Source organism: Leopardus geoffroyi, chromosome B1 (assembly GCF_018350155.1).
Source record: "Leopardus geoffroyi isolate Oge1 chromosome B1, O.geoffroyi_Oge1_pat1.0, whole genome shotgun sequence".
Taxonomy (NCBI): domain Eukaryota; kingdom Metazoa; phylum Chordata; class Mammalia; order Carnivora; family Felidae; genus Leopardus; species Leopardus geoffroyi.
Window position 1 is genome coordinate 103,252,861 of NC_059327.1, and position 27,997 is coordinate 103,280,857.

General features: G+C 38.1%; 1 protein-coding gene across 2 annotated transcripts in view; it reads left to right on the plus strand.

Annotated features, from left to right (window-relative positions):
* The window catches only part of NDNF (neuron derived neurotrophic factor), a 43,830-nt gene extending 33,563 nt beyond the window's left edge, over positions 1-10,267 (plus strand). For both annotated transcript variants that reach the window (XM_045468672.1, XM_045468678.1), the window contains one exon: positions 1,638-10,267. In XM_045468672.1, coding sequence (XP_045324628.1) covers positions 1,638-3,031 — 1,394 coding nt within the window. In that variant the 3' untranslated portion in view covers positions 3,032-10,267. The remainder of the gene's footprint in view (positions 1-1,637) is intronic.
* Positions 10,268-27,997: the final 17,730 nt, after the last annotated feature.

The window sequence follows — 27,997 nt, forward strand, 5'->3', positions numbered from 1 at the left end:
GTACTGGGGGCTTTAAAAACTATTGATGCCTGGATCCCACCCTTAAAGGTCCTGTTTTAATTGTCCTGGAGTGTGGACTGGACATTGGGACTGTTTAAATTTCCCCCTCTGTGATTCCAATATGCAGCCAAGATCTCTGGGGAATAAAGAATGGCACCAAAAAGAGGAGGAAGAAGGCATTTAGCACCAGTGCAAGTCCAGGATGACAAGACAGTCAGTATAAGGTGTGCGTGAGGCATTTAAAGAAAATGCAGATGGTGGAAAGCAAATACCGAGACACAGGGAAATGAGAAGAGTCCATATACGAACCTGGTGTGATCTCCTTTTAAGGGGTGGAGGCATCATAGCTTAAAGATGAAGGCTTGGTGACTGGTGCCAGGCGAAGGATGCCAGCAGGCTGCTCCACTCACAGTGATAAGAGGACGTTGTAACTAGGAAAATATGGGAAGTACAGCAGAGGAGATAGAGAATAAAGAGCCACACGAGATTGTGTTAATCTCATGGTTTGGGAATATGAAAGTCTACATACCTCACTCAAGCTGCAGTAATAAGCTGAACAAGGTTCATTCCCACCCTGGCAACCCAGTCCTTCACCAGTTCCTGTCAGCTTATCTGGCATTCGTGTGATATCTGATGTTAACAATAAAAAGAAAAAATTAGTTTAGTTTCAATACTTTCCTCCTATTATTTCTGTGCATGTGTTCTCTACACTGAAAATTAGGTACTCCTACTGGTCCTTTATATTCTATATTTTAATGAGAGATTGTCCAGTCCTAGATACAAGAGCAAAATCTGTGAAATGGCTGGCCATCAAAATGCAATCAGGTTGAATCCTTTTGATAAGCAGATTGACAGTAGGGATTAGTCTCTAAAACGTTTACAGTCTTTAGGGGCGCCTGGGTGGCGCAGTCGGTTAAGCGTCCGACTTCAGCCAGGTCACGATCTCACGGTCCGTGAGTTCGAGCCCCGCGTCAGGCTCTGGGCTGATGGCTCATGATGGCTCAGAGCCTGGAGCCTGTTTCCGATTCTGTGTCTCCCTCTCTCTCTCTCTGACCCTCCCCTGTTCATGCTCTGTCTCTCTCTGTCCCAAAAATAAATAAACGTTGAAAAAAAAATTTAAAACGTTTACAGTCTTTGACCTAAAAATTCCACTAATTGGAGCCTATCCTCAAGCCTAAATTTAAATTCAGAAAAGCCTAACATATATATAAGAGCACTATTTTAAATGATCAAAAATTGACCAACAATATTATTTTTATGATATAATATTAATATAATAATAACATTGAGAAAGACTAGATTCAAAAATGAAGGTTTGCCTGGGAACATATATGTATGAGAATAAATGTTATTAGGTTATAGAGAAAGAAGAAATAAATCAATTGCATAGATGGAAATGAATGAAAATATTAGTAAAGGACTGTCTCAGGATCAAAAAATATTAATAAAGGACTGTCTCAGGATAAAAAGTTAATGATTTTTTTATCTTATTCTTTGTCTCTGTTTCCCAATTATCTACTGGGAACATTATTAGTTTTATAACAGAGAAAAAAGAAGAGTCTAAAAACACAATTTAAGGTCAGCAAGCCACAGTACACACCCTGACATGTAGCTTGTATTTCTCTCGTGTCTTCTAGGTGACCCAGAGCCTCTGGAGGAACAGAGGCAGCAGATCATTAATGTGGAAGGCACAGAATTATTCTCCTACAAAGGCAATGATGTGGAGTATTTTATATCTTCTAGTTCTCCATCTGGTTTGTATCAGTTGGAGCTTCTTTCAACAGAGAAAGACACACATTTCAAAGTCTATGCCACCACAACCCCAGAGTCTGATCAGCCCTACCCCGAATTACCTTACGACCCAAGAGTAGATGTCACGTCCCTGGGACGCACCACAGTCACCTTGGCCTGGAAACCGAGCCCTACAGCGTCTCTGCTGAAACAACCCATTCAGTACTGTGTGGTCATCAACAAAGAGCACAATTTCAAAAGTCTCTGTGCCGTTGAAGCAAAACTGAGTGCAGATGATGCTTTTATGATGGCTCCAAAACCCGGGCTGGACTTCAGCCCCTTTGACTTTGCCCACTTTGGATTTCCTTCAGATAATTTGGGTAAAGAACGCAGCTTCCTAACCAAGCCTTCCCCCAAACTGGGGCGGCATGTCTACTCGAGGCCCAAGGTTGACATTCAGAAAATCTGCATAGGAAATAAGAACATCTTCACCGTCTCAGACCTGAAACCCGACACGCAGTATTACTTTGACGTCTTCGTGGCCAACAGCAACAGCAACATGAGTACGGCTTACGTGGGCACCTTCGCCAGGACCAAGGAAGAGGCAAAACAGAAGACGGTCGAGCTCAAAGATGGAAAAGTGACAGACGTATTTGTCAAACGGAAGGGAGCCAAGTTTTTGCGGTTTGCCCCGGTCTCTTCACACCAAAAAGTCACTTTCTTCATTCACTCTTGTCTGGACGCTATCCAGATCCAAGTGAGAAGGGATGGGAAGCTTCTTCTGTCGCAGAATGTGGAAGGCATTCGGCAGTTTCAGCTCAGAGGAAAACCTAAAGCCAAGTATCTCATTCGCCTGAAAGGACACAAGAAAGGAGCATCTATGTTGAAAATACTAGCGACCACAAGGCCGAGTAAGCAGCCATTTCCCTCTCTTCCCGAAGACACAAGAATCAAAGCCTTCGACAAGCTCCGCACCTGTTCTTCGGCCACGGTGGCTTGGCTGGGCACTCAGGAGAGGAACAAGTTCTGCATCTACAAAAAGGAAGTGGATGATAACTACAATGAAGACCAGAAGAAAAGAGAGCAAAACCAATGCCTCGGACCAGATACAAGGAAGAAATCAGAAAAGGTCCTCTGTAAATATTTCCACAGTCAAAACCTACAGAAAGCAGTGACCACAGAAACAATTAAAGGACTTCTGCCTGGAAAATCTTACCTGCTGGATGTTTATGTCATAGGACATGGGGGGCACTCGGTGAAGTATCAGAGTAAAGTCGTGAAAACCAGGAAGTTCTGTTAGTTACCTCACAGAGAGAGATACTATTACATAGAACTGCAGGAGAGACACGAAATCACTTTCAGGATAAACTGACTACTCCCACAGCTGAGAGAAGTTGTGACTGGTGCTGGTACTGGGGAAGGAAGGATATCAACTTGTGTACATGGATGTTTATATGAGTAACTGTTGAGGAGCCTTGTTCTAGTGTGCCCCGATGGCACCTAGTGTGTGTCTGCTGCCCGTGGATGTCAAAGATAGAGGACATCTTGAAGGAACTGCCATCTCTTGCTTTGACCACTGCATGAACTGCTTCTAAATTATTTTATTACCTAAAAATCTAAGATAATGCCATTCATTGCACACATCCACAAAATGCAAATCATTCCTCTCTATAGATGCTAGGATATATATAAATTATTTTATAAAGTCGTTTTAAATGTCAGTGTTTCTATGATTGTAAACTATTAAATTCTTTTCCTGTTAAAGTACAGATCTAATCTAAGTATATTAAGTGGACAGCCCTCTAGTCAGTTATATTGCTATTGTAAATTCTTATCTGTTGAGTAAAATGTTTAAATACTATATGTATCTCATGTACAAAGTTGACATACAATATATTCATGTACATAAAATTAAAGATATTAGATTATATACTGTTCATTTTCCCAAGCAGCTACCACGGTGTATTCGATTTCTATTCTGTTCACAAAACTGCGTCTTTATAGAATTTGACATCAGAATTGACCCCTTTTTAACAGTTAAGAAAGCATGTTGCATCTCTCTAAAGTTTCTGTGACATTAGAGAGAGTTGCTACAATTTGTATTTTGACACTGAATTGGAGCCGGAGCCAGGTATCAGCAGGGTTGAGGGAGCTCTAATAGATTTGTTTTAAAAGAATGGGATAAGCCAAACACTGTAGCTTGGTAAGTGTTCAACAAATCGTTCTTAATGACCTAAAATGTATTTCATTTATTTTAAACATAAGCATCTGTTTTAAATACAAAATTGGGACATTGCAAGTATTTTCCATCTTCTTGAATATTAGCAAAATAATTATTTTAATTTCTACCTGAAGCAGTCTAGCAACCACCAGTTAGGACTGGAGCTAGTAATGAGGAAACGACAGAAGCTACTGTTTTGTAACATTAACAGTCTGGTACTTTGATTTGTCACAAATTTTTACAAAGTAATTTAGGTGTAAGATAAAATATAGGCAAACAATAACAGAAACCATTTAGCAAAGACTGCACAAAGAGCCGCTTTAGATGGTTTCATTCTCCACAGTTCTATACATGAGATGTCATGAGAACATTAGCTCAGGATTCAGGGAGTGTAAAGTCTGTCATCACCAAAGCCACATAACCTTAAGAAAATCTAGTAACTCCCATTGCCCCCCTTTTCCATTTATAAATTAGGTGGTGACAGATTCAGATAAGGAGACATTATAAGATGCCTTCTTTATAAGACATTGTCTTTTGTAGAATTCTGTGAGTCTTAAATTGCAAGGTACTCCTGTAACTACAAGTGGGGACAGATATAATCTCTTAACTTCTACACTGTCCCCTACATGCAGGCACCACCTTTCATACTGTGGGCATGCATCCGTCGCATTTCTATGGAGCACAGAATTGCTTTGGCTAAGATAAGTATAAGTGGTGGCCAATAGGAAAGGTGCTCTGATCACTTTAGGATAAAATATTTCCACTAAAAATCTATCCTCCCACTCCTCTAGGTTATGATATTAAAAGGATATTGATCACATCCAGATAAAACAGTAATGACACCTGAAAGAATTTTTAAAAAGAAAAAAAGAACACGTACCAAAGCCAGGTAGCCTATCAGACTGGAAGGAGAACTTTAAAATTGACAATATCTCAGAGATATTAACATCCTAAGCTATAAACGTGGTGCATTTGGAGGGAGAACCAACTTTCTCGTATTACTCACTAATATGTTATTACAGACCAAAGTGCTAAATGGAGCCACAGTGGATCAAAGAGTTATTGCAGCTTCTGAAGGCAATGGACTTAACTCTCAGATATTGCTTAATGCCTGGGAACCCCTGGGAACAGGGCCAACTCAATTTAACCAAGTTTTTGCTTTTCAGCCAGCTGTGATGCTGGTTACTACATAGTTTGGATAAATTTGAGAATTCTTTCATGGCCCCAGTGAAATTTGCCTTTTAGAACTTGTAGGGAAATTAAATACACATTGTGAAACTTTTATCAGTCACAAAGAAAGGGTAAAACCTATTAAAAATAAAGATCTCATTTACAAATGTGTTAGAATTTTAGCAGCACTCAGGTGAGCTGGAGACAAGAAAGAAAAAATTGTTCTTAATTAACAAAGAACTAGAAAGTAGCTAATACAAAAGCACCACCTTATCTTCTTTAAACTCCAGAATAGCTGTTTTGAGAACAGGGCTTTTAGAATCCCAAGGATAGCCATAGTATCATTGAGGAGGGAAGAATCTTTGAGGACACTTAGTTCAAGGTCACTCTCTTTATTTTTCAGGTGCAGAAGAAATTAAAGACCAGAGAAATAAAAATAAAATTCTCATGGTCGAAACAGAGAGTGGAGTTGCCCAGATTCCAAAATATTTACCGGAATGTAAATCACTAATTCTTGAGGGGGAAATGTGACTTGTGGATCATTTTCCAAAAGTAAATAATTTTTTTTGTCTTATTTATTACTTCAAAGGAACTTATTCTTAAAGGCCATTTCAGATTTTCTTAAGAATGTGTATAACCTATGACTGACTTCAAACTTGTAAGAAAAAAAAATTAGTTATTTTCAGAGACATGAAGTATTTTAGGCTTTCATGCACATACAAACTTGAGGCTATAAGATCATTAATCAACTATTGTAATGATAAGCCCTGTATTTTTTGAATCGAAAACTATTCAGAATCTATAAAAAAATTATAGCAGATGATTTTCTTGGTTAAATTATTTTGTAATCAATGTCTAGCTTAAATTTTTAAGTGTGAAGCATTAAAGGGTATGTACTGGAAAGGATATATTCATTCCTTATTTTCATTACTCAGAGTACATTTGAAAAGATCATGATTTTGGTGTCTTGAAAAGCCAAATGAAATGAATTCAATTAAAAAAATCACTTAGGTGAACTCTCCAGTTTGAAATCAGTTTAATGATTCTTAATAGATTAGAGGTCTAGATGTATTCAATGAAAACACACACACACACACACACACACACACACACACACATACACACTCAGTTTTATACACAACTCAATGGATTTGATGGACCCCAAACCAATCAGGATCTCTTCCAATACTTTACCAACCCCTCTTAGAGATCATCTATTTCTACTAACTCATTTTATAGATGAGGAAATTGAGGCCCAACTAAGATGAGAACCCAGATTCCTGCCCTCCCAGTAAATGTTCACTCTAGGATTTCATTGTAAGCTTTTCTTTACTCCAGAAAGCATGCAGTGGCTCATCCAGAGTATATTTCTTTGTCTCTCTTCCTTGGCTGGTTTCAAAGCAAAACAAAACAAGAACTAGCATCTAACTTGAAAAACAAGGTCATTTGGAGCATCTCCAACCACTTCCTTCCCCACTTTGATATGGTGTGATGGAGACAAAATCGTCTGGGAACATGACTTTGGGTTGTCACCAGCACCAAGAGAAGTGACCACTGCCAGACTTCAGCTGTCCTCTGCTCTTGGTTGTCCGCAGGACCTGGGAGGCATCAGGGCACACTCACTGTTGTGTTTTCCCCCAGAGAATTTTGGCCAGATAAATATGCAGTGGTTTGGGATTTGAGCCTTGTCTGTTGCTTGAAAGGTGGAAAGTGAGAGAGAGGAGGGCAGGGAGATGAAATGGAGTGTGGAGAAAAGTATAGTTTTAGCTAATTTCTTTCTTAAGAGGCCTGAGAGAATAAGGGCAGTGAGATATCTACTATAGCTTAACCTTATTAAGGTTTTGGATTCTGTTTGATGTGAAATATTGTATTGGAAAATTTGATCTAGATCACCATCCACCCTATTAACATTTTATCCACTGATTGATATTCTCACTTCCTAGGAATGGTCGATCATGTTATTCGGATAAGATTTTTGCTTCTGTTTATTCACATTCCTCCTTCTCAGCCTTTGAGAAATTTAGTAATCAGAGTTCAGAGATAACGTTGCTTAGAATGGCTTTTCATATCTACCCTCACACCTCTTTCGAAGATACTTTTTAAAAGTTTATTTGTTTATTTTTAAGAGAGAGAGGAACAGAGAGAGGAAGAGCAAGCAGGGTAGGGGCAGAGAGAGGGAGAAAGAATCCCAGCTCAAACCCATGAACCTTGAGATCATGACCTGAGCCGAAACCAAGGGTCGGACGCTTAACCGACTGAGCCACCCAGGTGCCCCTCAAAGATTTTTTTAAATATTTTTTCAAAGTGTAAAATAAATTGAAGTCTATTGATTTCCATCACAGAAAAATAATTGGCTCCTAGATTGAGGGGTGCATGGCCTTAGGCATAGTTACATTGGCATTTTGTCATTATTCAGATACTAATAAAGATATGGTGACATCAGGTACCCCACAAGTGTTAGAGGGGGAGGAAAGTAGTACAAGGAGGGACACTGAGTCCTAGTAAAAGACTCATTAAGAAACAGAAATAAGGAGGAATGTAATTCACCATCCCATTATCCTACAGAGAACTTTCAGCAAAGCGTCAGGTTTTCTTGAAACTTGTCAGAAAGGTAAATTTAAAGACTTTGAGCCAAGGACACATCAAGCACCCTCCAAGGATGTGGATGTGTCCTAAGACTTCAGAATTTGAAATAATATTTGAGTTGAGACAAAGGTGTAATAAAGAGAAGTCAGAGCAGACCAATTCTCATTGTGGGTGATGAGATCCAGACAGAACAGTCTGGGAAAAAAGAGCCATCCTACAGCAAGAGATGTGATGAGTATGTTGCTTTGTTTTTGAGTCTGATACTATCATCAGAAACTGAGTTTTAAGCAGCAATTTCACAATGTTTTGGGTCTCTCTCTTCTTGTATAAATACTTGCCAAGATTAATGTTGCCATAATTTGGAAATAAGCAAATGTATTTCTTGTCTGTAGTTTGCTCTTGGTATAATCCTTCTAACTTGTGTAAGGCAGCACAGAATAATATAAGCAGTTGTTTTATGATATGTTTGACAAAACCCCAAATGTCCATCCTACATCATAACCCTGAAAGGGTTTTCCTTCTGAGAAAAATTGTTTATGATAAATAGAATAAAGTACATTAATACACAGCAGCATTAGAGGTTAGACTGTTCAGTCTCATCTCTTCCTATAAAATGAATGGAGAGGTATTAAGTAAGATTAATGTGATAGCTGCTCTTCCCATTCAGGCTGGAAAATTTTCCACACCACCAGAACAACAGCAGTTTTTAGAAGCAGCTTTACCCTCAAGAGCCACAGAAATATTGCATAGGCCTCTGTGTTTGTCTGACCCATTTCATGCTCATCTGCAGATCCATATGGCAAAGTAACTAGATTTTGGCTTAACCATGTAATAGTAACAACAACAGATAGAGTTTGCTACATGAGCAATTTCTAAGAGCAGCTGGTGTCGTCACAAATACGGCCCATTTCCAGAGACCGAGTGTCCGTGTATCACGGCAGCCACAAGTAGCCTTAGACACATTTACTGTGCCCTGCTCTTTCTGGATGGAGTAAGAACTTTACCTGAGACAAGAGGCAAGGGAGACAAGTGAGAGGCACAAGTATACATATATTTGTTTATGAATAACCAAGTAAAATTCAATTAGTTTTATTACGGTAAAATGCCATCTTAAGAACAGCTTTTAAAGAAACAACAGACTCTTTGGCTGGCTATTTTTAAATGGCAGTGTTGAATATCTCCCTCCTGCTGAATAAAGCTTGCCATTCTTTCTCAAAGAGTCCAAGATCTAAATTGCAGGTTGCTGAATTTTTGCCTGTTTTCATCATGTACATGATAACGGCTTCTCCTGAGTTATCCATGGTGATCTTCAGGTATGGGAATAGATGACAAAGATATCGAAAGCAGGGTAAGAGCACAGCATTTACATTTAAATTGCTTGTGTTTTGTGCAAGTTCCGTGGACTGATGGCAGAGCACTGTGCTTCAAATACAGCTGTGTGCTGAGCAAACTTGACTGCTCTACATTCTGAAAGCCGGCTCCTTTGCCAATTGCACGGGCAAGCATTCCGGGAGGCCTGAGTTGAAATGTGCAGATAAATACTCAGTTCTGGAGTTTTTGGAGCCAAAGCATACAGAATACTTATGCTCTGCTATGGAAATCTTGGAAGAACAGAACTTCTGTTTTTAATGTTTCTGAGGATTTAAGACAGTTCTTAGACTACTTATTACCTTTCATAAAACTCACTCCCACTTTTAAAATCTCTTGGTGACTTACCTATATTAAAAAGAGGAAAAGAATACTTTTGATTCCACCGAGTTTTCTCTTCTCTGTTGAAGTTAAACAAAGCTCTAGGGGAAAGGACCGCAGTGGAAAGAGTGCATTAGAAATGGGACTTCGGGTGTGCAGATTTTTTTTTTTTAACTTCTGTGGACTCGAACTTTCTCATTTGTAAAATGAGAAGTGATGATCTGTAAGATTCCTTTTGGAAAAGCAGGGAAACTAACAACCTTTAAGCACATGCCGAGTGCCAGGCATATGAAATACAGTTATGTAATCCTAACAACTCTGAGATGAAGACACTATTGTAGTCTCACTGAACAGACAAGTAACCCAAAGAACAAAGGAATTACATAATGTGCTCAAGGTCACAAAGTGAATACAAAGTGGATACATCTGGCTCCAAATTCATGCATCTTTCTCCTTCCACTTGTGTGGTAGTGAGCTCTGCTGCTTATTAGTTAGTGAACCAGAATTTCATCAGAATAAAATACAGTAAGAGTAGATGGATAAAAATGGGGAAAAGTTAAAATACACTTAAAGCTTGGCCTGGACATTTGTAAACAAATTATCTTTGACACAGATAAATACGGAGAGCTAGAGACAGACAGATAAATACGGAGAGCTAGAGACAGACGAGAAATAATTCACAAAGTATTGCTAAATTCCTCTTAACTGGGCGAAATGTTTCCATTTTAACGGTGTCCTATACTACACCACAACAACCTTGCTTGGCGGTTTCCTTATACATATATCTTATTGTATAGAATTTGCTGTAATGCTCACATATGATATAATATGTGTCTGTAATATGATGCCAATAAACCTTTATTTAATGCCTTTGTGTTTTAGCATATAAAGAGTTGTCTGTGGTTGTTTTTAGTTTTGTTTCAGTTTTGTCCTTATACTTGTTATAGTTTTGTTTGTTTTTTTTTTTAATGGCAGATATTTACTAGGCCTTCATTATATGTAAAGCCCTGAGCTGAGGCATTATGGCATTAATTCACACAACAGTCTAATGAGGTAGAGACTACTATTTTCCACACTTTACTGATGAAGAAACAAACCAAAGATCAGAGAGGTTAATTAGGTTGCTTCCCCAACGTCATATGGCTAATAAAAGATACAGCACAGTGTCAAATCCAAGGTTATAGATAAGCCAATGCTGGAAGGGATGACTCTTATCCCTTGCTTGTTGGTTTCCATGAAGTCCATTGGAACAAGCTTACTTTTAAAGGATGGTGACTAGTGTTCATTCTAAAGAGGACTGGGGCGCCTGGGTGGCTCAGTTGGTTGGACGTCTGACTTCGGCTCAGGTCATGATCTCGCGGTCCGTGAGTACAAGCCCCGCGTCGGGCTCTGTGCTGACAGCTCAGAGCCTGAAGCCTGTTTCGGATTCTGTGTCTCCCTCTCTCTGACCCTGCCCCATTCATGCTCTCTCTCTGTCTCAAAAATAAATAAATGTTAAAAAAAAATTTTTTTAAAGGACTTGCATTGTTTCACATTAGGTACTTGCTATTAACATTCTTTTGTTTAAATTTTTTAATGTTTATTTATTTTGAGAGACAGACAGACAGAGTGCAAACAGAGGAAGGACAGAGAGAGAGGGAGACACAGAATCCGAAGCAGCTCCAGACTCTGACCTGTCAGCACAGAGCCCAGTGCGGGGCTTGAACCCTTGAACCATGAGATCATGACCTGAGCCGAAGTCGGACACCAAACCAACCGAGCCATCCAGGTGCCCCGCTATTAATATTCTTCTGATTCACCTTCTTATATCTTTGTTCCCATACAAATTCTTCCTATGTATTTGGCACTTACAAAGCCCCCATAGCTATTGCCTGAATCCCACGTTGGGTAAACTTTGTGCCCTGCATGGAGAAGGAGGGAGATTCAGTTGTTGCCTTTGGGGCTAGTAAGTTAGTTGATGTGGCTTCCTTAGTAGTGCTCTTTCTTAGACAATGCTAAGGAGGGATGAGTGCCCTTCTGCACCTCGGCCTCCTTCCCCACCACTTTGAAAATATTTTCTCCTAATTGCTAAGGCAACATTTGGTATTAAAAAACACATAACATGAAACTTGAATCTTCACTATAATTTCAGTCTCCAAAGAAAACTATTTTTAGCAATTCTGTTCCCATTTGAATGCTTTTTACTTCCCTGTACATAAACTAATATTTATTATAATCACTCATTTTCATCAAATATGGAATTATACTCAATACACTAGTTTCATAACTGACTTGTATTACTGAACTTGATATTTTGGCCCACCTTCCGTGTCAGCTTGATCTCATTCTTTTTTAAAAAACATCGCTTCTTCCCAGACATTCTCCTCAGATGTGCGAAGTGTGTATCAGCATAAACACATGGTGGTGACCCCCATCCTCAAAGTCAGTGCCGAACCAGCACCTACCTCTCTTGCATTCGTGGTTGCATGTGAACTTTCTCTCCCAGTCAGTGACAAAGATTCTCTTGGACCTCTCTCAAGAGGCTTGTCATTTAAGCTGTTAAAACCTGGACTTTCAGTGTCAAAAAAACCCCAAACAACAACAACAACAACAACAACAACAAAACAATAAAACAAAGACAAAAAAAAAAAAAAAAACCCCAAACAACCAGTGTCCTGGTAGGTCCTGCATAGGCCGATTTTTTTTTTTTTTTAATGTTTATTTTTGAGAGAGACAGAGCATGAGAGGGGGAGGGGCAGAGAGAGAGGGAGACATAGAATCTGAAGCAGCTCCAGGCTCTGAGCTGTCAGCACAGAGCCCGATGCGGGGCTTGAGGCCACAAACTGCAGGATCATAACCTGAGCCGAAGTCAGATGCTTAACCGACTGAGCCACCCAGGTGTCCCCTGCGTAGGCCAATTTTTGCAAGAATTCTGCTCAGTTTAGACAGAATCCCCCACCCTGAATATTTGGTAGGTTTTAATATCTGACCAAACTTCTCATCCCTCACCACCCCAAAGATAATATCTTTTCATCCTGGCTTGCCTTCAGCCAGAATCCTGTTAGGGCAGTTTAACCAGAATGACCATACTCCCATAGTCATTTTCCATCAACAGACCCCTTCCCCACCCTGCTACTTGACTGTATATCCCTACTTCTCTTTGTTACATCTGGATCCAAAATGATCTCTCTCCCCTATTGCAAACCCCATTGCAGTGGTCTCTGGACCTATAATATCAGTCTTGAATAAAGTGTGACTTACCCTTTTCACAAATGTCAGAATAATTTTCTCTTCAACAAAAGCAACACATGGTCAGACCTTGTCTTCATCTCCTATTTCATCCGTATCTTTGTGGGAGTATTCCCTCCCACAATATGCAACATTGCTTAGGGGTTAATGCATACAGAATTCTAAGAAACAAACAAATATAGTCAAATGTAAGTTCAAAGGAAACATTCGAAAGCCCAGTGTAAGAGACTTTTATGTTAACATTTCTATTAAACATCATTTGGGATGATCCGTGTTTCTGTTCCACACTAATCAAGCTGACATTTGGCAAGTGAAGCTGACCGTCTACATAGAAATTGTCCATGAGCCCATGTGACATAGAGGTTGGGCTAAAAGCAGGTTACCCCCCCGGTTTCTCTTTTACTATCAACTCACAAACCCCTACCACACACACCCCCCCCCCAACACACACACAGACACTCACTTAATCCAATAAGAGCAAGAAATGGAGTCCTTTCAAAGGATTCTCCATTCTGCATGTGGCTTGAGCTGTAATCAGTTTCCTGTTTGGGAAAAGAATAGTCTCTTATATTTTTACCATTACTCCCAAACAATTCTGTCCTGAGGGGGAAATGACCGACACAGTCAAGTCCCCTTAAGGCTTTCTCCAGTGTGTGCTGCCTTTGGAGCATTCAGGGAGGGGGCTGACAAAAGACAGCCAAGACCCAGGTTCAGGGCTTAGTATCTCCATCACCTGGGAGGTAAATGTAGAGACAGACACCTGTGAAAGGATCTCAATCTAAAATGGAACCAGAGGATATGAAATGGAGAACCTCTCACATGTGCCCTCAGGAAAATAAGAAGTGGGAGACCAATTTCCCATAAATGCCTGACTTCTAGAAAACCAAAGCTTATCTCCTGGGCCAGTGAATATCTGACAAGAATCTCTCCCCATCCTCAAGCCAATGAACTTACTGACTGGACCTTGGCTGGACTTCCTGCTCTTGCACTCCTTGCCCATAAGACAAGCCCCCACCCAACGCCAGATCATCAACGGCTTCCCGGTGGTTTGCTTCATTTTGCATTTCCCAAATTGCAATTCCTCTGCTCTTCTCAAATAAGCTCAATTTTTGGTCCTTCGAGCTTGCCTCCGTTACCTCTTCACTTAGGATAACACACATTTCTCAAAAAAGAGCTTGAGCAGATAGCTTTAATATTACCATTTCATGCTCATTCCAAATTCTGATTAAACAAAGCGACCATAAAAAAGTAAAATGAAACTACTCTCAAGGGACCTATAGTGGACTAAACTAAGAATTGAAAAGTATTTTTAAAGAGTATATAATAAAAATTATTACTGCATCTGCATTTTGGGTAAGATAAAATACTCAGTTTATGCCAACATCTGGTTTGTTGTACAAGTTCTGATTTATATGTATTTACAAAAAAAATTATATGTATTTTATGTAAATACACAGAGGATATAAAGTTATTTACAAAAAGCATGTATAGAATATAATAACCATAAAATGTTTGTCTTAGATTTATGCTCTCATGTTTCAGAATGAGAATGCATTCTAATTTTTCTTTCTCCTACTGCCTTTGTCTGCTTTTCTTACAAAAGTTATCTTTGCTCCACAAAATTAATTGGGGAGCTTTCCTTTTCTCTTTAAGCTCTGCAACAATTTGTATAATATTAAGGGTTATTAGTTTCTTAAATATTTGATAAAACACACCTGGGAACCATCCGGTTCTATTATCCTTTGGAGACTTATGACTACTTATTCTATTTATTTACTGATCATATTCTACTCAGTTTTCCTATTTTCTCTTCAATCAAAATTTAACTCATGTTTTCCTTTATAACTTGCCATTACATTTTCAAATGCATTGCTCCAAAGTTATTCATAGTGTTATGTTATAGTCTTTATTCTCCATATATATAGTTTTATTTTCTTTATTATTTCTCAAATTATTTGTATCTTGTTATTTTCTTAAGAGCTGCCCAAGAACTTATCTATTGTTTATGTTTCTCAAAGAAAGCATCTTCTGCTGTCATTAATCTTCTAATTTTTTCTTTCTTTCTTATTATTCCTTTTGGTATATTACATCCCCATGACTTATGTATTGTATAACTGGAAGTTTGTACCTCTTGACCCCCTTCACCAATTTTGCCTACACCCTCCCACACCCCTCCCCCTGGCTCTAACTGAGAAGGATCTCAGCTCCCAACAGCCCTGTTTCTCTTTGGGTCTGTTGGCTTTAATTCCCATTGGTTTTCAGAGTCAGATATTTTGGGGCTCATCGCTCCATTGCAAGACCCAAGGATTGGGTGCCTGAGGTAAGGCACAAACCCCTTGCTCCTCAGGAAGAAACTCCAGGTCACAGCACTGGGGTGGAGTTTTTTGCAAGACAGCTTCTCTGCCTCTCTTAATCTCTTGATGTGGGTCTTTTACCATTTGTTGTGAAGGAGCTGTTCAACTAGTTTTCAGGTCTTTTTCAGGGAATTCTTTCATATGTAGCTATTCATTCGGTGTGCCTGTGGGAGGAGGTGAGTTCAGTATCTTCCTATGCCATTATCTTGAACCACCTCCTCTGGCTTTTACGTTATGTGAATTTCTAATGTTAACTCTATTTCTTTTTTCCTTCTGCTTTCTTTGCTTTAATCCTGTTTTTTAAATCACATGAGTCGAACACTTTATTTTTATTTTGTTATATTCTAACAGTATACCTTAACATATGCAAATTTTCAGAAATCATTTAAGAGGCCAGGGAATCCCAGAATGGAATACAAATTTTGACCAGAGAATCTAATTGTATTACAAATGTATGAAACAATCCCACTGTAGGGGATGGGGGTGGGGAAGTTTCTGACCTAAGTGCCTTTGAAAATACGTGTAAGACTAAAAGCAAAAGAAACTACATGAGCACTGTGGTCCAGTTGATAAAGTTATTTCTCAGTGGAGTAAGTGTTAATTCTGATACTGTTAAGCATGTATACTGGAATTGTACAATTAGATTAAATGTATGGCAGATGGAAAAAGATGGGTTTCTTGCTGTCAGAATGGGAGTTTACAAATAAGCCAGGAGAAGAGGAGGCTAGAGTGATTCATGTGGTAATGGAACAGAGTTGGAGATGCTATTATAATTAATATTAATAATTAATTATAATAATTAAATAATAATTAATATTATTATATATTATATATTATAATATAATATTAATATAATATACACTGAATTATATATATTTTATATATACTGAATTATATATAATTATATACTAATTAATAAATAATAATTAATATTATATTAATAATGATTAATATAATCATTAATATTATATTAATAATAATATATAATATTTTATATATTATATATTCAGTATATACTGAAAAATATATACTGAATTATATATAATTATATAATATTAATAATTAATATATTAATACTTAATATTATATTAATATTAACATTAACATATATAATATATGATATATATTATATAAAGTAAATTAATAACATGGATTGACATATACGCTTATGTTTCCATGCTCTTTCAGCTGAGAGGGTCCAGAAGCAATGATACCCCAGTAGCAATGAGCACAGCTAACACCCAGATGTTGGTTTCTGTCTTAGTCTATGTGGACTACTATAACAAAATACCATACTAAGCAGCTTATAAACAACAGAAATTTAATTCTCACAGTTTTGAAGGCTGAAAGCACAAGATCAGGGCACGATTCTGGTCAGATTCTGGTGAAGGCCCCATGAAGGGTTGCAGACTGCCAATTTCTCAGTGTGTCCTTATGTGGCAGAAGTGATGAGATAGCCTTCTGGGTCTCTTTTATAAGGACACTAATTCCATTCATGTGGGCTCTGCCCTCACAAACTAATCACCTCCCAAAGACCCTACCTCCTAATACCATTACCTTAAGTATTAGGTTTTCAATATATGAATTTTGGGTTCAAGTTATTAAGGTCGACATCAACAGTGATAAGTGATCTTGATAGCAAGTACTCTGACATGATCTTCCATTGCCTTCCCAGGTCCCCCAAATCCATAGCCCCAACCTAATCATGAGAAAATCATCAGAGAAATTCCAACTGAGGGACATTCTACAAAATGCCTGACCAGTACTCCTCAAAACTGTCAAGATCATCAAAAACAAGAAAAACCTGAGAAAGTGTCATAGCTAAGGGGAGCCTTAGGAGTGATGACTAAATATAATGTGGTATCCTGGATGGGATTCTGGAAAAGAAAAAGGACATTAAGTAAAAACTAAGAGAATATCAGTAAATATGGGCTTTGGTTAATAATGCACAAATATTGTTTCATTAATTGCAACAAATGTACCATAGTAATATATGAGTCTAATAATAAAAGAATTGGGTATAGGGTATATAGGAACCTCTGTACTATCTTCACAATTTTTCAGTAAATTGGAAATTGTTCTAAAAAATAGAATATATTAAAAGAAGCAGATGTTGCCTCATGACCTTAGAAAAAGCTTAAAAATGATTCCAGCATGGCCTAGTATTGAACTATAAAAATATAGTTTCCTAGTGAATCCACCAGAATGGTCTAGGTATACATATATCCCTAAGTACCTTAATTGATATATCCACTGTATGAGGTTACTGAATATTTGCTGAATGAATAAATGAATATACAAACCATTATAAAACTAAAGTCACTGTATTTGCTTTGTTTTGCTTTTGCTTTTTATATAAAAAAAATTTTTTTAATGTTTATTTGTTTTTGACGGAGAGAGAGAGACAGAGCCTGAGCAGGGGAGGGGCAGAGAGAGAGGGGGACACAGAATCTGAAACAGGCTGCAAGGTCTGAGTTGCCAGCACAGAGCCCAATGCGGGGCTCAAACTCACAGCCGTGAGATCATGACCTGAGCTGAAGTCAGATGCCCAACTGACTGAGCCATCCAGGCACCTCTGTTTTTGTTTTTATTCATTCATTCACTCATCAAATACTTACTAAGTGTTGTCTATGGACCAGACACTATGCTAGGTATTTGGTATATAATATTTGACATATACTATATTTGGTATATAATAATAATAAAACCAGATACCATCGCTGCCTTTCCAGAAAGGGTAGTCTAGCCAACACTCAGCTATTCTTCCTGACATCCTAGCTGAGGCAGATACCTACTGAGGTTACTCCCGGCTCCAACAGTAGCAATGTACAGCCAAGAGAGCCAAAGTCTAGCCCAAATATTTTCTGAATCCTAAATATTTTAGCTTGGGGAGGAAAGGGAAAAGAAAGCATCCAATTCTTTAGAAGCAGTTTCAATCATTAAGATGTAATTTAAATAAAATAAGAAAAGGAAGTAAAAGGAACTGAAAGATTGTAGCCCTGTTTTTCAGGGATTGAGAGACTGTGACCCTGACTCTGATATGTGCATATATGTTAAAATGTAGAAGTTCTCTGCCTCTGTATTGTTATCCTGGGCCAGAGTGAGAAGGTCTGAGTGAGGGAATAGGACCATACCTTGCCACACTCCTTATTGGTGAACTAAAGTGCGGATTTAATTCCTCAACAGGAGTGATTCTCCTTTTGCAATGTGTAACAGAACCTTCAAGGAAATGAGGGGTATTACAATACTCATGTAAAAAATTAAAGTAATAATAAAAGCTCTGGGTTACTCTCTAGTCAAAAAAGCTGAAAACAGTTTCTCTTTTCTTTTGGATGATGCATGATATTACTATGTTGAACCCATTTGAGAAATCCCGTGACATTTTTGGTTGACACAACAGTATTTCAGGTACTCATTGGCATATCTGGACTTCTCATTAGTGGGCTGATTAATAAGAACATGTTTTAGGTAATTTATCTAAGCTCACTGTAACATTCACATAGAAAGAAACAAGAAGGTTAAAAAAAATATATGTTTTTTTCTTCTTATTTTAGAGAGAGAGAGAGAGAGAGCAGGGGAGAGGGGCAGAGGGACAGAGAGAGAATCTCAAGTGGGCTCCAAGCTCAGCCCGACATGGGGCTTAATCCCAAGACCTCGGGACCATGATCCCAGCCAAAATCAAGAGTCAGACGCTCAACTGACTGAGCCACCCAGGCACCAGGATATAAGCCCCTCTAGACTGAGAAAAAAATTTTATTTAAAATATTCAGCATACAAAGCTGCACACAAAGTCAATGACAATAAAGAATAAATGTCCACAGTAAGTCATAAAGTCAAGGGAACATTCACTTGTGGAGAACATTCATAGGTGGAGAAAGTATACAACAGCTTATAACATCCCGAATATCATCTTACTCTCCCAGATCTATGATGGACAGTTTAAGTGAAAGATTATTTTGCCATTTAGTCAGGAATCACGAGTACCTGCACACTCACCAGAATCAGAGGCTACAGAGAAGTCTGGGATCAGCACACTTAACCCAATTAAAGGCTCCATGTTTCCCCTCATGTGTTGTTGTTGATTGCTTGGAAAGCCAATATTTCCAGCCCATTTACTTCAAATTCATTCCACTCCAAGGTGTTATTTTGCATGGCCAGCACTCCTGTGTTACCCCTGGCACAGCTGTTGATTTCTCTGTAATTAAAATCCTCGTGGGGAGAGCAGAGAGCTGGCCTTTTACATCATTTTCTCATTAGTTTGGTTTTTCACTCCTCTTGGATCACTGTTTAGGCTTGTCACAGGGAAACTTTCATTAGGGTCTTTTGGCTGAAGTGTTGTTTTAACAGAGCAAATGGAATTTAGAAACCCAAACAAATATCTCTTCATCATTTTCAATTGATAAAAGAAAGATGCTACTAAACAAAACAACCTTTAGGGCTGTTATTTCAGCTGTATTTAATACTTGATCTTCAAGTTTAGGTAGAGACTGTATTGTTTAAGGAAATTTTACAAATGTTAAGTCAAAATGTTAAGGGAGTCAGTTGAGTTTTCAGAAAGGTATAGAATCTACGTGCCAGAAACTCATGAATGTGGAAACTCCCTCTGTTGTTGACTTTCTTCTCTTGGTTATGAACATTAGCCTTGAGTGCAGACCCAAAGATATAATTAAAAATTGCTGCTTTGGAGCATTGCATTTCTTTTAAATTTTATTAGTCTTGACCTCAGCCATCTCTTCCCAAATTCAACTTACCAGGGCCTATTTGAATACCTATTTAGGCAGATATATCTTACATATCTATAAGAGAAACATCTACATATCCACCTCTAAATTTTCATCTATTGTAGAAGCCCACTTCTAACTTTGGTCAGATATGTTATTGCTAGAACAGAGTGAAGATAGTTGCTTCTCCTCATACTTCTGCTCTGGACTGACCTTTATCACCAAGGTATTTAGGGAAGCCTGGTACCAGGCTTTCACACATAGCTAGATTATACCAAGGAGCCATAAATAAACTCAAGGTTGCTGACACCATTGCAGACATCAAGATCAAAAGAGAAAACTGCATTGAAACTAAACCTGATTTCAGATAAGAAAACCTTAGCCTTCCAATTTTTGCTTTGTGTTGACATTAGTGTTACTAAAGTTTCCTCTCACACTTCCTTCGCCCACTTAAAAACTAGAATGGAGTCCCTGGAAAACTCAGCTAATGGAGTCTTGGAAAACACTTGCATTTTGAAAGTGGTAAAATCCAATGACTTCCTATTGCTCACATCACAAAACAACTATGGAAAATGTATTCCTTCGATAAAAAAAGAAAAAGTGTGTCTTAATAATAACATGTGCATGGGGAACTGGCAAACCCTACCATTTAAATGTACTATCTAAAATTACACTTTACCAAGGACCACCTAAAATTGACTGTTTGCAATAGAGGGTAAATGCCCCTCTTCTGGGACTGCTTAATGTTATGGCTTGAGCTTCTGTGATTAGTTTCTTTAACACATCCCTGTTCTGAGAAGCTTATGTAATGGTCTTGCTGTTTCAGTCCTAACTTATTAAAAACATTCTGTGACCCTCCACATTTGCAATACAGATAATGTAGGTGCCCCGAAACAAGGGCTGTAAATCTGCAGTGTTATGAAACTGGCTAAAACGAGGAGAAATGAACAATATACCTTGTCAACGACTTGGAAACAGAATGGAAACAACCTCACCCATCCACACAAAATAATTTGTAGCAAGTCAAAAAACCACAGAGATAGAGAATACATAGGTAATTGATCCTGGAAGAGCTCTCTCAGCTAATCCAGTACAACATCCCCCGTTTAAAGTCAAAGAAATGATCTCTGAGGGATTAGCAGGTTGCCCAGGGTCACACAGCAAGTTACAGAGGCTTCCTATTCAAAAGTGTTTTGTTTTTTTTTTTCCTACAATATTTCCTTTGTTGGGCTCCTTCATTCAGTGGCACGATTTCAAAATTAGTTAGCAGAACGTTAACCTGATAGTCAAAATTATTTTTCAGAAGTATTGTTAGTGATCTAAACAACATGCAAATATAAACTTCAGAGTTAAGTGGTAAAAGTGATGGTCAGGAATACATACATCTATTCCTCTACCTGTTTCCAACCTGTAATAACATTGATCATTAAAAATACTTACATTGGAGCTTTCCTTTAGAAATAGCATTTAACAATTTTCAATAAAAATATTACAATGAGAGACTGGCCTGTAAGTCAGTTCTCCTTTTAGCCACACTTCAGCTGCATTCTGTGCCTAATCAAAAAGTCTGTTCTCTCTCAGGAAACTAGTCCTGACCCACTCCTTCCTGAGGTGCTGAGAAGCAGTAACCATGAAGAACAACTGTGTGAACCTTACGAAGTCACTAGTTGTTTGCAGGCCTCTGGGTAGAATTAAAACCACTGCCAGCCAGAGCCAAAGGCAATGAGGTCCAATAAATGCCAGAGCTGGTACAGAAACAGAAATCTACATCCTCCATCCTTTAAAGCAAGAAGGAGCCATAAACAGCACCAAAGGAAAAGGGTGACCTCAGCGGGGAGGACAGGATGCTGCTGCTGGGTTTCCTCGCATGTGGAATAATGAAGGGGCCTTCCGAAGAGGCCAGCCCTTAAAGAGCGGGAGCACGGGGTTCTCTGGGGCCTTCGGAGTCTCTCCTGCTACAGTAGTGTTAGCAGAGCAGAACTTGTTTCCTACGCCATTGTAAACCGTCAGGAGCACCGCTGGAAGCTCTTGTTTGCTTTGTTTTTTCTGTCTCTAAGATAAAGATTTAGGGGGTCAAGTAAGAATAGTGGGTGGGGAGCGCCTGGGTGGCTAAGTTGGTTAAGACTCCGACTTGGGCTCAGGTCATGATCTTGCGATTTGTCAGTTCCAGCACCCCCCCCCCCCCCCCCCCCCCCGCCCCTGCCCCCAGCATCTTTGTACTCACAACTCAGAGCCTGGAGCCTGCTTGGGATTCTGTGTCTCCCTGTCTCGCTGCTCACCTCCGCACTCACACACTCTCTGTCTCTCAAAAATAAATAAACATTAAAAATTTTTTTAAAAAAGAATAGTGGGCAAAATCAGAATCTTAGCAATAAGCTAATGGCAGGGGCTGCTTTAAAAGTTAAGTGTAAGGGTTTACACTACAGAAGATATCCTCTTGTTTCCTTTGAAATGAAGATATAAATCTAACCTGAAAGGACAAATTGAGAGGGAAATGTTTTATTGCTCTGCTCTTGAATTCCAGAGCTTAAATATTAGAAGGGAAGCGTTTGGGTGACAACACATCTGGGACCAAGAGAAAGAAAAGACAAAATCAATTAAGCAAACTTTAAGGAAATTCATCCATAGAAATAGTAACTATGTCTTTTAAATTTTTTTTTTAATGTTTATTTTTGAAAGAGAGAGCGAGTGGAGGAGGGACGGGGTGGGGGGGGGCAGAGGATCAGAAGCAGTCTCCACGCTGAGGGCACAGAGCTCGAGGCAGGGCTAGAGGCAGGGCTCAAATGCAGGAACCATGAGATCATGACCTGAGCTGAAGTCAGAAGCCTAACTGACTGAGCCACCCAGGTGCCCTGATAGTAACTATTTCTATGGAGAAAGAAGGCTGATGTCCTCTAACAGTGTAACTTGAGGTTTCATTTGTTATAGCCCTGGGTGCTTTAGCCCAGGGACCCAATGGAAACTTAACCAAGAGGGCAGAGGCTGTTGGGCCCGCTGGCTGGCCTGAAGGAGCCCTAACCTGGTTAAGCTGTACTGAGAGTCAGATCCCAGGGGCCCTGTCCAGATGGCAGCCTCACCGGCTGTGGGCAGAAGCCATTTAGCTTCTCAGGAGCTCCGCTTTTTCAACTATAAAGTGGGGGATTAAATTAGAGAATCCCTAATGTTCTTTTTAATAACAAAATTCTGACTCACAATATAAATAATTCTATGCACGCTTTACTTGCATGAAATAACTGAAAATAATATTTGCAGAAAATGAAATGGCAGAACAAAACGACACTTTATGTATGCAGCAATATTTCAATGAAGAAGATTTCATTATAGCTTCAATTCATTCAAACCTTTAGCAAATTAGGCAGAATTAGGAAATGCATTTCAGGAGAGGTAGAAAGCTGACAACTTTCCTAGATAATAAAAACTTGGAGTGGGAGTTCTATCCAGAGATTCTTTCATGTTTCCAGTCTTAAGTAATAAAAGAGATCTTGGATAGTTTAAAATCCAGGTCCTACATCTAGTACAACCAAAGACGCAACTTTATGTTCAGATAACTTTTCACACTACTAAACAAGTCCAATAAAAAGGATCTAAATATTGCATCATTTAGTGCTTCTATAGACACAGTGTGTCATAAAAATAACTGACAATATTATTTTTAACTTAGAAGATCCCAAATAATAACACCTTATATATTTGTACACCTTAGAGCACTCACATGCCCATTACTCTGCTTAGTCCTGGAAGTAATCTGGTTAGGTAGGTCTTTTACCCCTTTTAGTTGAAGATACTTAGGCTCAGAGATGTTAAGTGACTTCCTGAGGCTCACACAGCTGGAAGTAGCAGAGCTAAGACTGTGCCAACAATTCTGTCATCAAATCCAGGCTTTCTTTTCCTTTAATTAGTAATAGAGTGCTATTGTCTTTAGAAAGTGAGCTGTCCCAGGCAAGCAGTTTCTTCTCTTGCCCACTCTCCTATTCCTAACAGATGAGAGCCTCACTGATAGGAACTACACCAGATCTTGTTGAATGGGTGATTGGTGATTTTATTATTATAAACCCAGTACAGATTTGTCATGGCCATTTTTGAAAACATAGAAGTTAAAAAAAATACCAATATTCAACTATTCAAACACAATCACTCTTACCTTTCTGACAAATTTATTTCATTCTCTACGCACCTTTATTCGGATTTTACTTTTATGTTGTATTTTGTGATAGTATGTATTAGGCATATATATGTATGCATATATGCATATATATATATATATATATATATATATATATATATAACTGTTTTATTCTTTCCAGCACCTCTTTTGAGAAATTTCACTGTTCTTAATCCATATAGCTCAGATGGGTTGAATTTTTTTTTCCTTCAGGGCATTTAACTTTAGTCGTGGTGCTTGGTTCAATAATCATTTAGAATAAAAACATTAACAATAGCTAATGATTATTCGGTGTTTACTATGTTCCAGGAACCCTAATAAGACATGTATTAATAATTTGCATGTATAATCTCATTTAATCCTCCAAATAATCCTGTAAAATACTAATTGTTTCTGCTTCCAGTTTTGAAATGAGAAAATTGAAGTAGAGAAACATAGCAACTTCCACAAATCACACAACTGGTAAATGGGAGAGCCAGGATTTTTACTTCGGTAGTGTGACTACAGAGCCCACTCCAGGCAACGTGGGAGAGGCCTGCCTGAGCAAACCCAAGAAGGAATGCCAGAGATGGATGAGAAGTTGGCTCTGCCAACATTAGCTTTCCCCAGATGTAGCTATTTCTGAAGACGTTGCCACATCTAAATAGGCTGGTACATGCGTAAAGTATTCAAGGCTATTTATTGCTTCATTATCTTAATAGCAAAAGACCAGAAACAGGCCAAACGTCTACCAACAAGTAAAATAAATAAATAACTAAATAAATAAATAAATAAAGTGAAATATTCATACAAATGGACTTATGTGACCATTACCAAAAAGAAAAAAAGTCAACTATATAATTTAGCAACTTTCCATATCAGATACCAAAAGCTGTGTGGGACCTTTAAGGCTAGGTGGACATTGCAAGCACAGAATGCTAAATTCTGCTGAGATCGCTCAACATTTTCTTTGGGAAAACAAACACCTTTTTTAAACTAAAGGAGGCTCTCCAACAATCCCCAATCTTATATCTGTATATATGCAATTATTACAAACTCTGTACTCTTTTGTACCATGCATGTCCTGGGCAGGAATTGGGGTATTGACTCAGCTGCAAGGAAAACAACCAGGAACCCATTGCTTATTTCAGTCCATTGGCCAACGCGTGTGCATCTCCCATAGAAGGTCTAGTAGCAGAGCTTGGGAAAGCTTCCGCTGATCTAGTTCTAGTGTCTCCTCAAACATGATGACTCCCCATTATGTGCAGACATCAGCCCTTCTCAGCTAGATACCTTACTAATATTCAGGGAAATATTGTTTATTTCCCTTTTAAATATCTCTAGCCATTCCTATAGTCCCTGAAACATAGCAACACTCCTTTCTCTACCTAAGAAGGAAAATCACATAACCCTTTGACTTTTGTAGGATAATTTTTTGGAAACACCCTTAGATAATCCTGATTTAATTTTGTTTGTACCTAAAAATAAAAAATGGAAAATGTTACACAAGTTATATTCTCACAGATCAAACTTCACCATTAGAGTATGAGTTTCCACCAAAAGTTAAGTCCACCAGATGGCTGAATTGATCACCCTCCTCTGAGATACACAAGTCATATAAGTTAAAAAGCAAATATTTATACCAACAGTAGGTAAACTTGTAGGATGGGCCATGATGTAGGTAATGCTTCAGAATCAAAGAGGCTTCCAGAACTCTTCAGAAATAACGAAAATTATTGCAACCATACCCTTCAAAAAGAAATTCAAAAAATATTCAAAGAAGTCATCCATTGCCAAAGTAAGCTGCTGGTTCAGGCAAAAAAACATTGGCAAAAATCAGAATACACATTGTTTAAGGATAATTGTGGTGTTCACAAAACTGTTGTTGGGTCATACAAAATGACCTGTTTCGGGTTATAAAAATATGTCATTTTTAAAAGAATATTGCCAAGGATGTTTCCATTATATGTCTTACTTACCAAAAACATAATCCTGGCAAGACTAAAGATGGGACATGGACAGGAATCAATGCCTACAGCTCCCTTGTATACCTCCAGCCCTCATCACCCCCACAAATGCGCAATAAGTATCTTCTGGTCATTATTTGCTTCTTCTTAGAATGTATTGAGGCTTTTTGTCACATGAAAGGAAGTAGTAGTGAAAAATTAGTTTGATATTGTGAGATTTCCACTACACCACAATGGTTTAGAGGGTCCCCAGACAGGTAAGCCTCTTTGATATCAGGGAATTTAAAAATGCAAAGCCTATCTATAATAATGAAAGGAGGGAAAAGAAAGTATATTTGAAAATGTGGACCTTTCAGTGTGTTTGTCAAGAAAACTCAGAAAAGTTTCCTTATATATGAAGATACATTAATAATAACTTCAACAGATGCAAAGAACACAGATGAGAACATAAATGACAAACTTTATGGTATATAAAGTGGTGTTGTTTTCTCTTTATGGTATATGATTTGAGAAATCCTTTTTTTACCCTGAGATCATAATGATAATCTCTTACTTTGAAAATCTTTAAAAATTTTTCCTTTTATATTAGGTCTTTTATCCAGCTGCAAAATACTATTTTCCCCTTTTTGGATCAACTTTATTAAGGAATCATTACTATATTATAAAATGCACCCATTTAAAACATTCAGTTCTGCAAGTGTCAGCAAAGCTATATACCCCTGTGTAACTATCACCTTAATCAAAATGTAGAATATTTCCATCATTCTAGGAACTTCCCTTTTTCTTGTTCCCCAGGCTCAGGCGACCACTGGTTGCTTTTTTCAATATAGATTAGATTCCTTTTTTTTTTTTTAAGATTATTTATTTATTTTGAGGGAGAGAGAGTGTGCATGAGTGCGTGGGCAAGGAGCAGAGAGAGAGTGAGAAAGAGAGAGACAGAGGGAGGGAGAGAGAATCCTAAGCAGGCTCCATACTGTCAGTGCAGAGTCCGAAACAGGGCTCAATCTCAGGAACCATGAGACCACGACCTGAGCCGAAATCAAGAGTTGGACGCTTAACTGACTGAGCCACCCAGGTGCCCTTAGATTAGATTTCTTATTCCTAGGGGTACATATAAACGAAACCATATATGATGTACTCTGTTGTGCCTTTTGCTCTTTTTGCTCAGGATCATATTTTTGAGATCCATCCATGTTATGGTATAAATCAGTGCATTGTCCCTTTGTTATTGCTGAATAGTAATCGAGTGTATGAATATATCACAGTTTCATTCACCTGTTGATAGAAATGTGGATTGTTTCCAGTTTATGGTTATTATGAATAAAGCCACTATGAATATTCACATTTAAGATGTTTTGTAGGCATATATCTTTATTCTTCCTCAATAAAGACCTAAGAAAGAATTGTAAGATCGTATTTTTATTTATATTTTATTATAAAAAGATATTTTATATAAATAGTATAAAGACATAGATATAGATATATAATTGGACAAATATAAGTATTTTGAATATTTTCTCTCAGCATGTACCTTGCATATCCATATTCTTAATGGTATCTTTAAAATATATTTCCAAATTCTTCAATACTCCTTCCTTCAAGAGATGGAGCTTAACCATCTCCTTTTGAGTTTGGGCTGTAATTGTAGTTGATTTACTTCTCATTAACAGAATAAAGTAAAAGTAATGATTCGCAACTTTGGAGACTAGATCACTCTCCCATCCCTTTTTTTCTCTTATCACTGTGAGCATCTCTCTTTCCCACCATTTTTCTTGAGCCAGCTCTTAAGGCAAGATAATGCTACTATAGTCTACTTCAGAGTATTGATGTAGAGCGTGCTTTTTCTCTGTCCAAATAAGTAAAGAACACTAGAAGAACTTCGCTTTCCCAAAAGTGACGACAGTGTACCTCCACTATCTTATCTCAAGGGCTAAGTCTACTCTCCGGATATTTGTAATGATTTAGTATATAGAGACTTTGGTCCTTTCACAATTAATTTTCTTCTTCTATTTTGTTCCCACACATATTTATCAAGTGCCTGTTATGTGCCAGCACAGTTCTAAGCACTTGGGATATTCATCAAAAATAAAACAGACTAATTTCATGCTAAGAACATTTAAAAAACTAGGAACAGAAGAAACTACCTCAAAATCATAAAGCCATATATGAAGAGTCCATAGCCAACATCA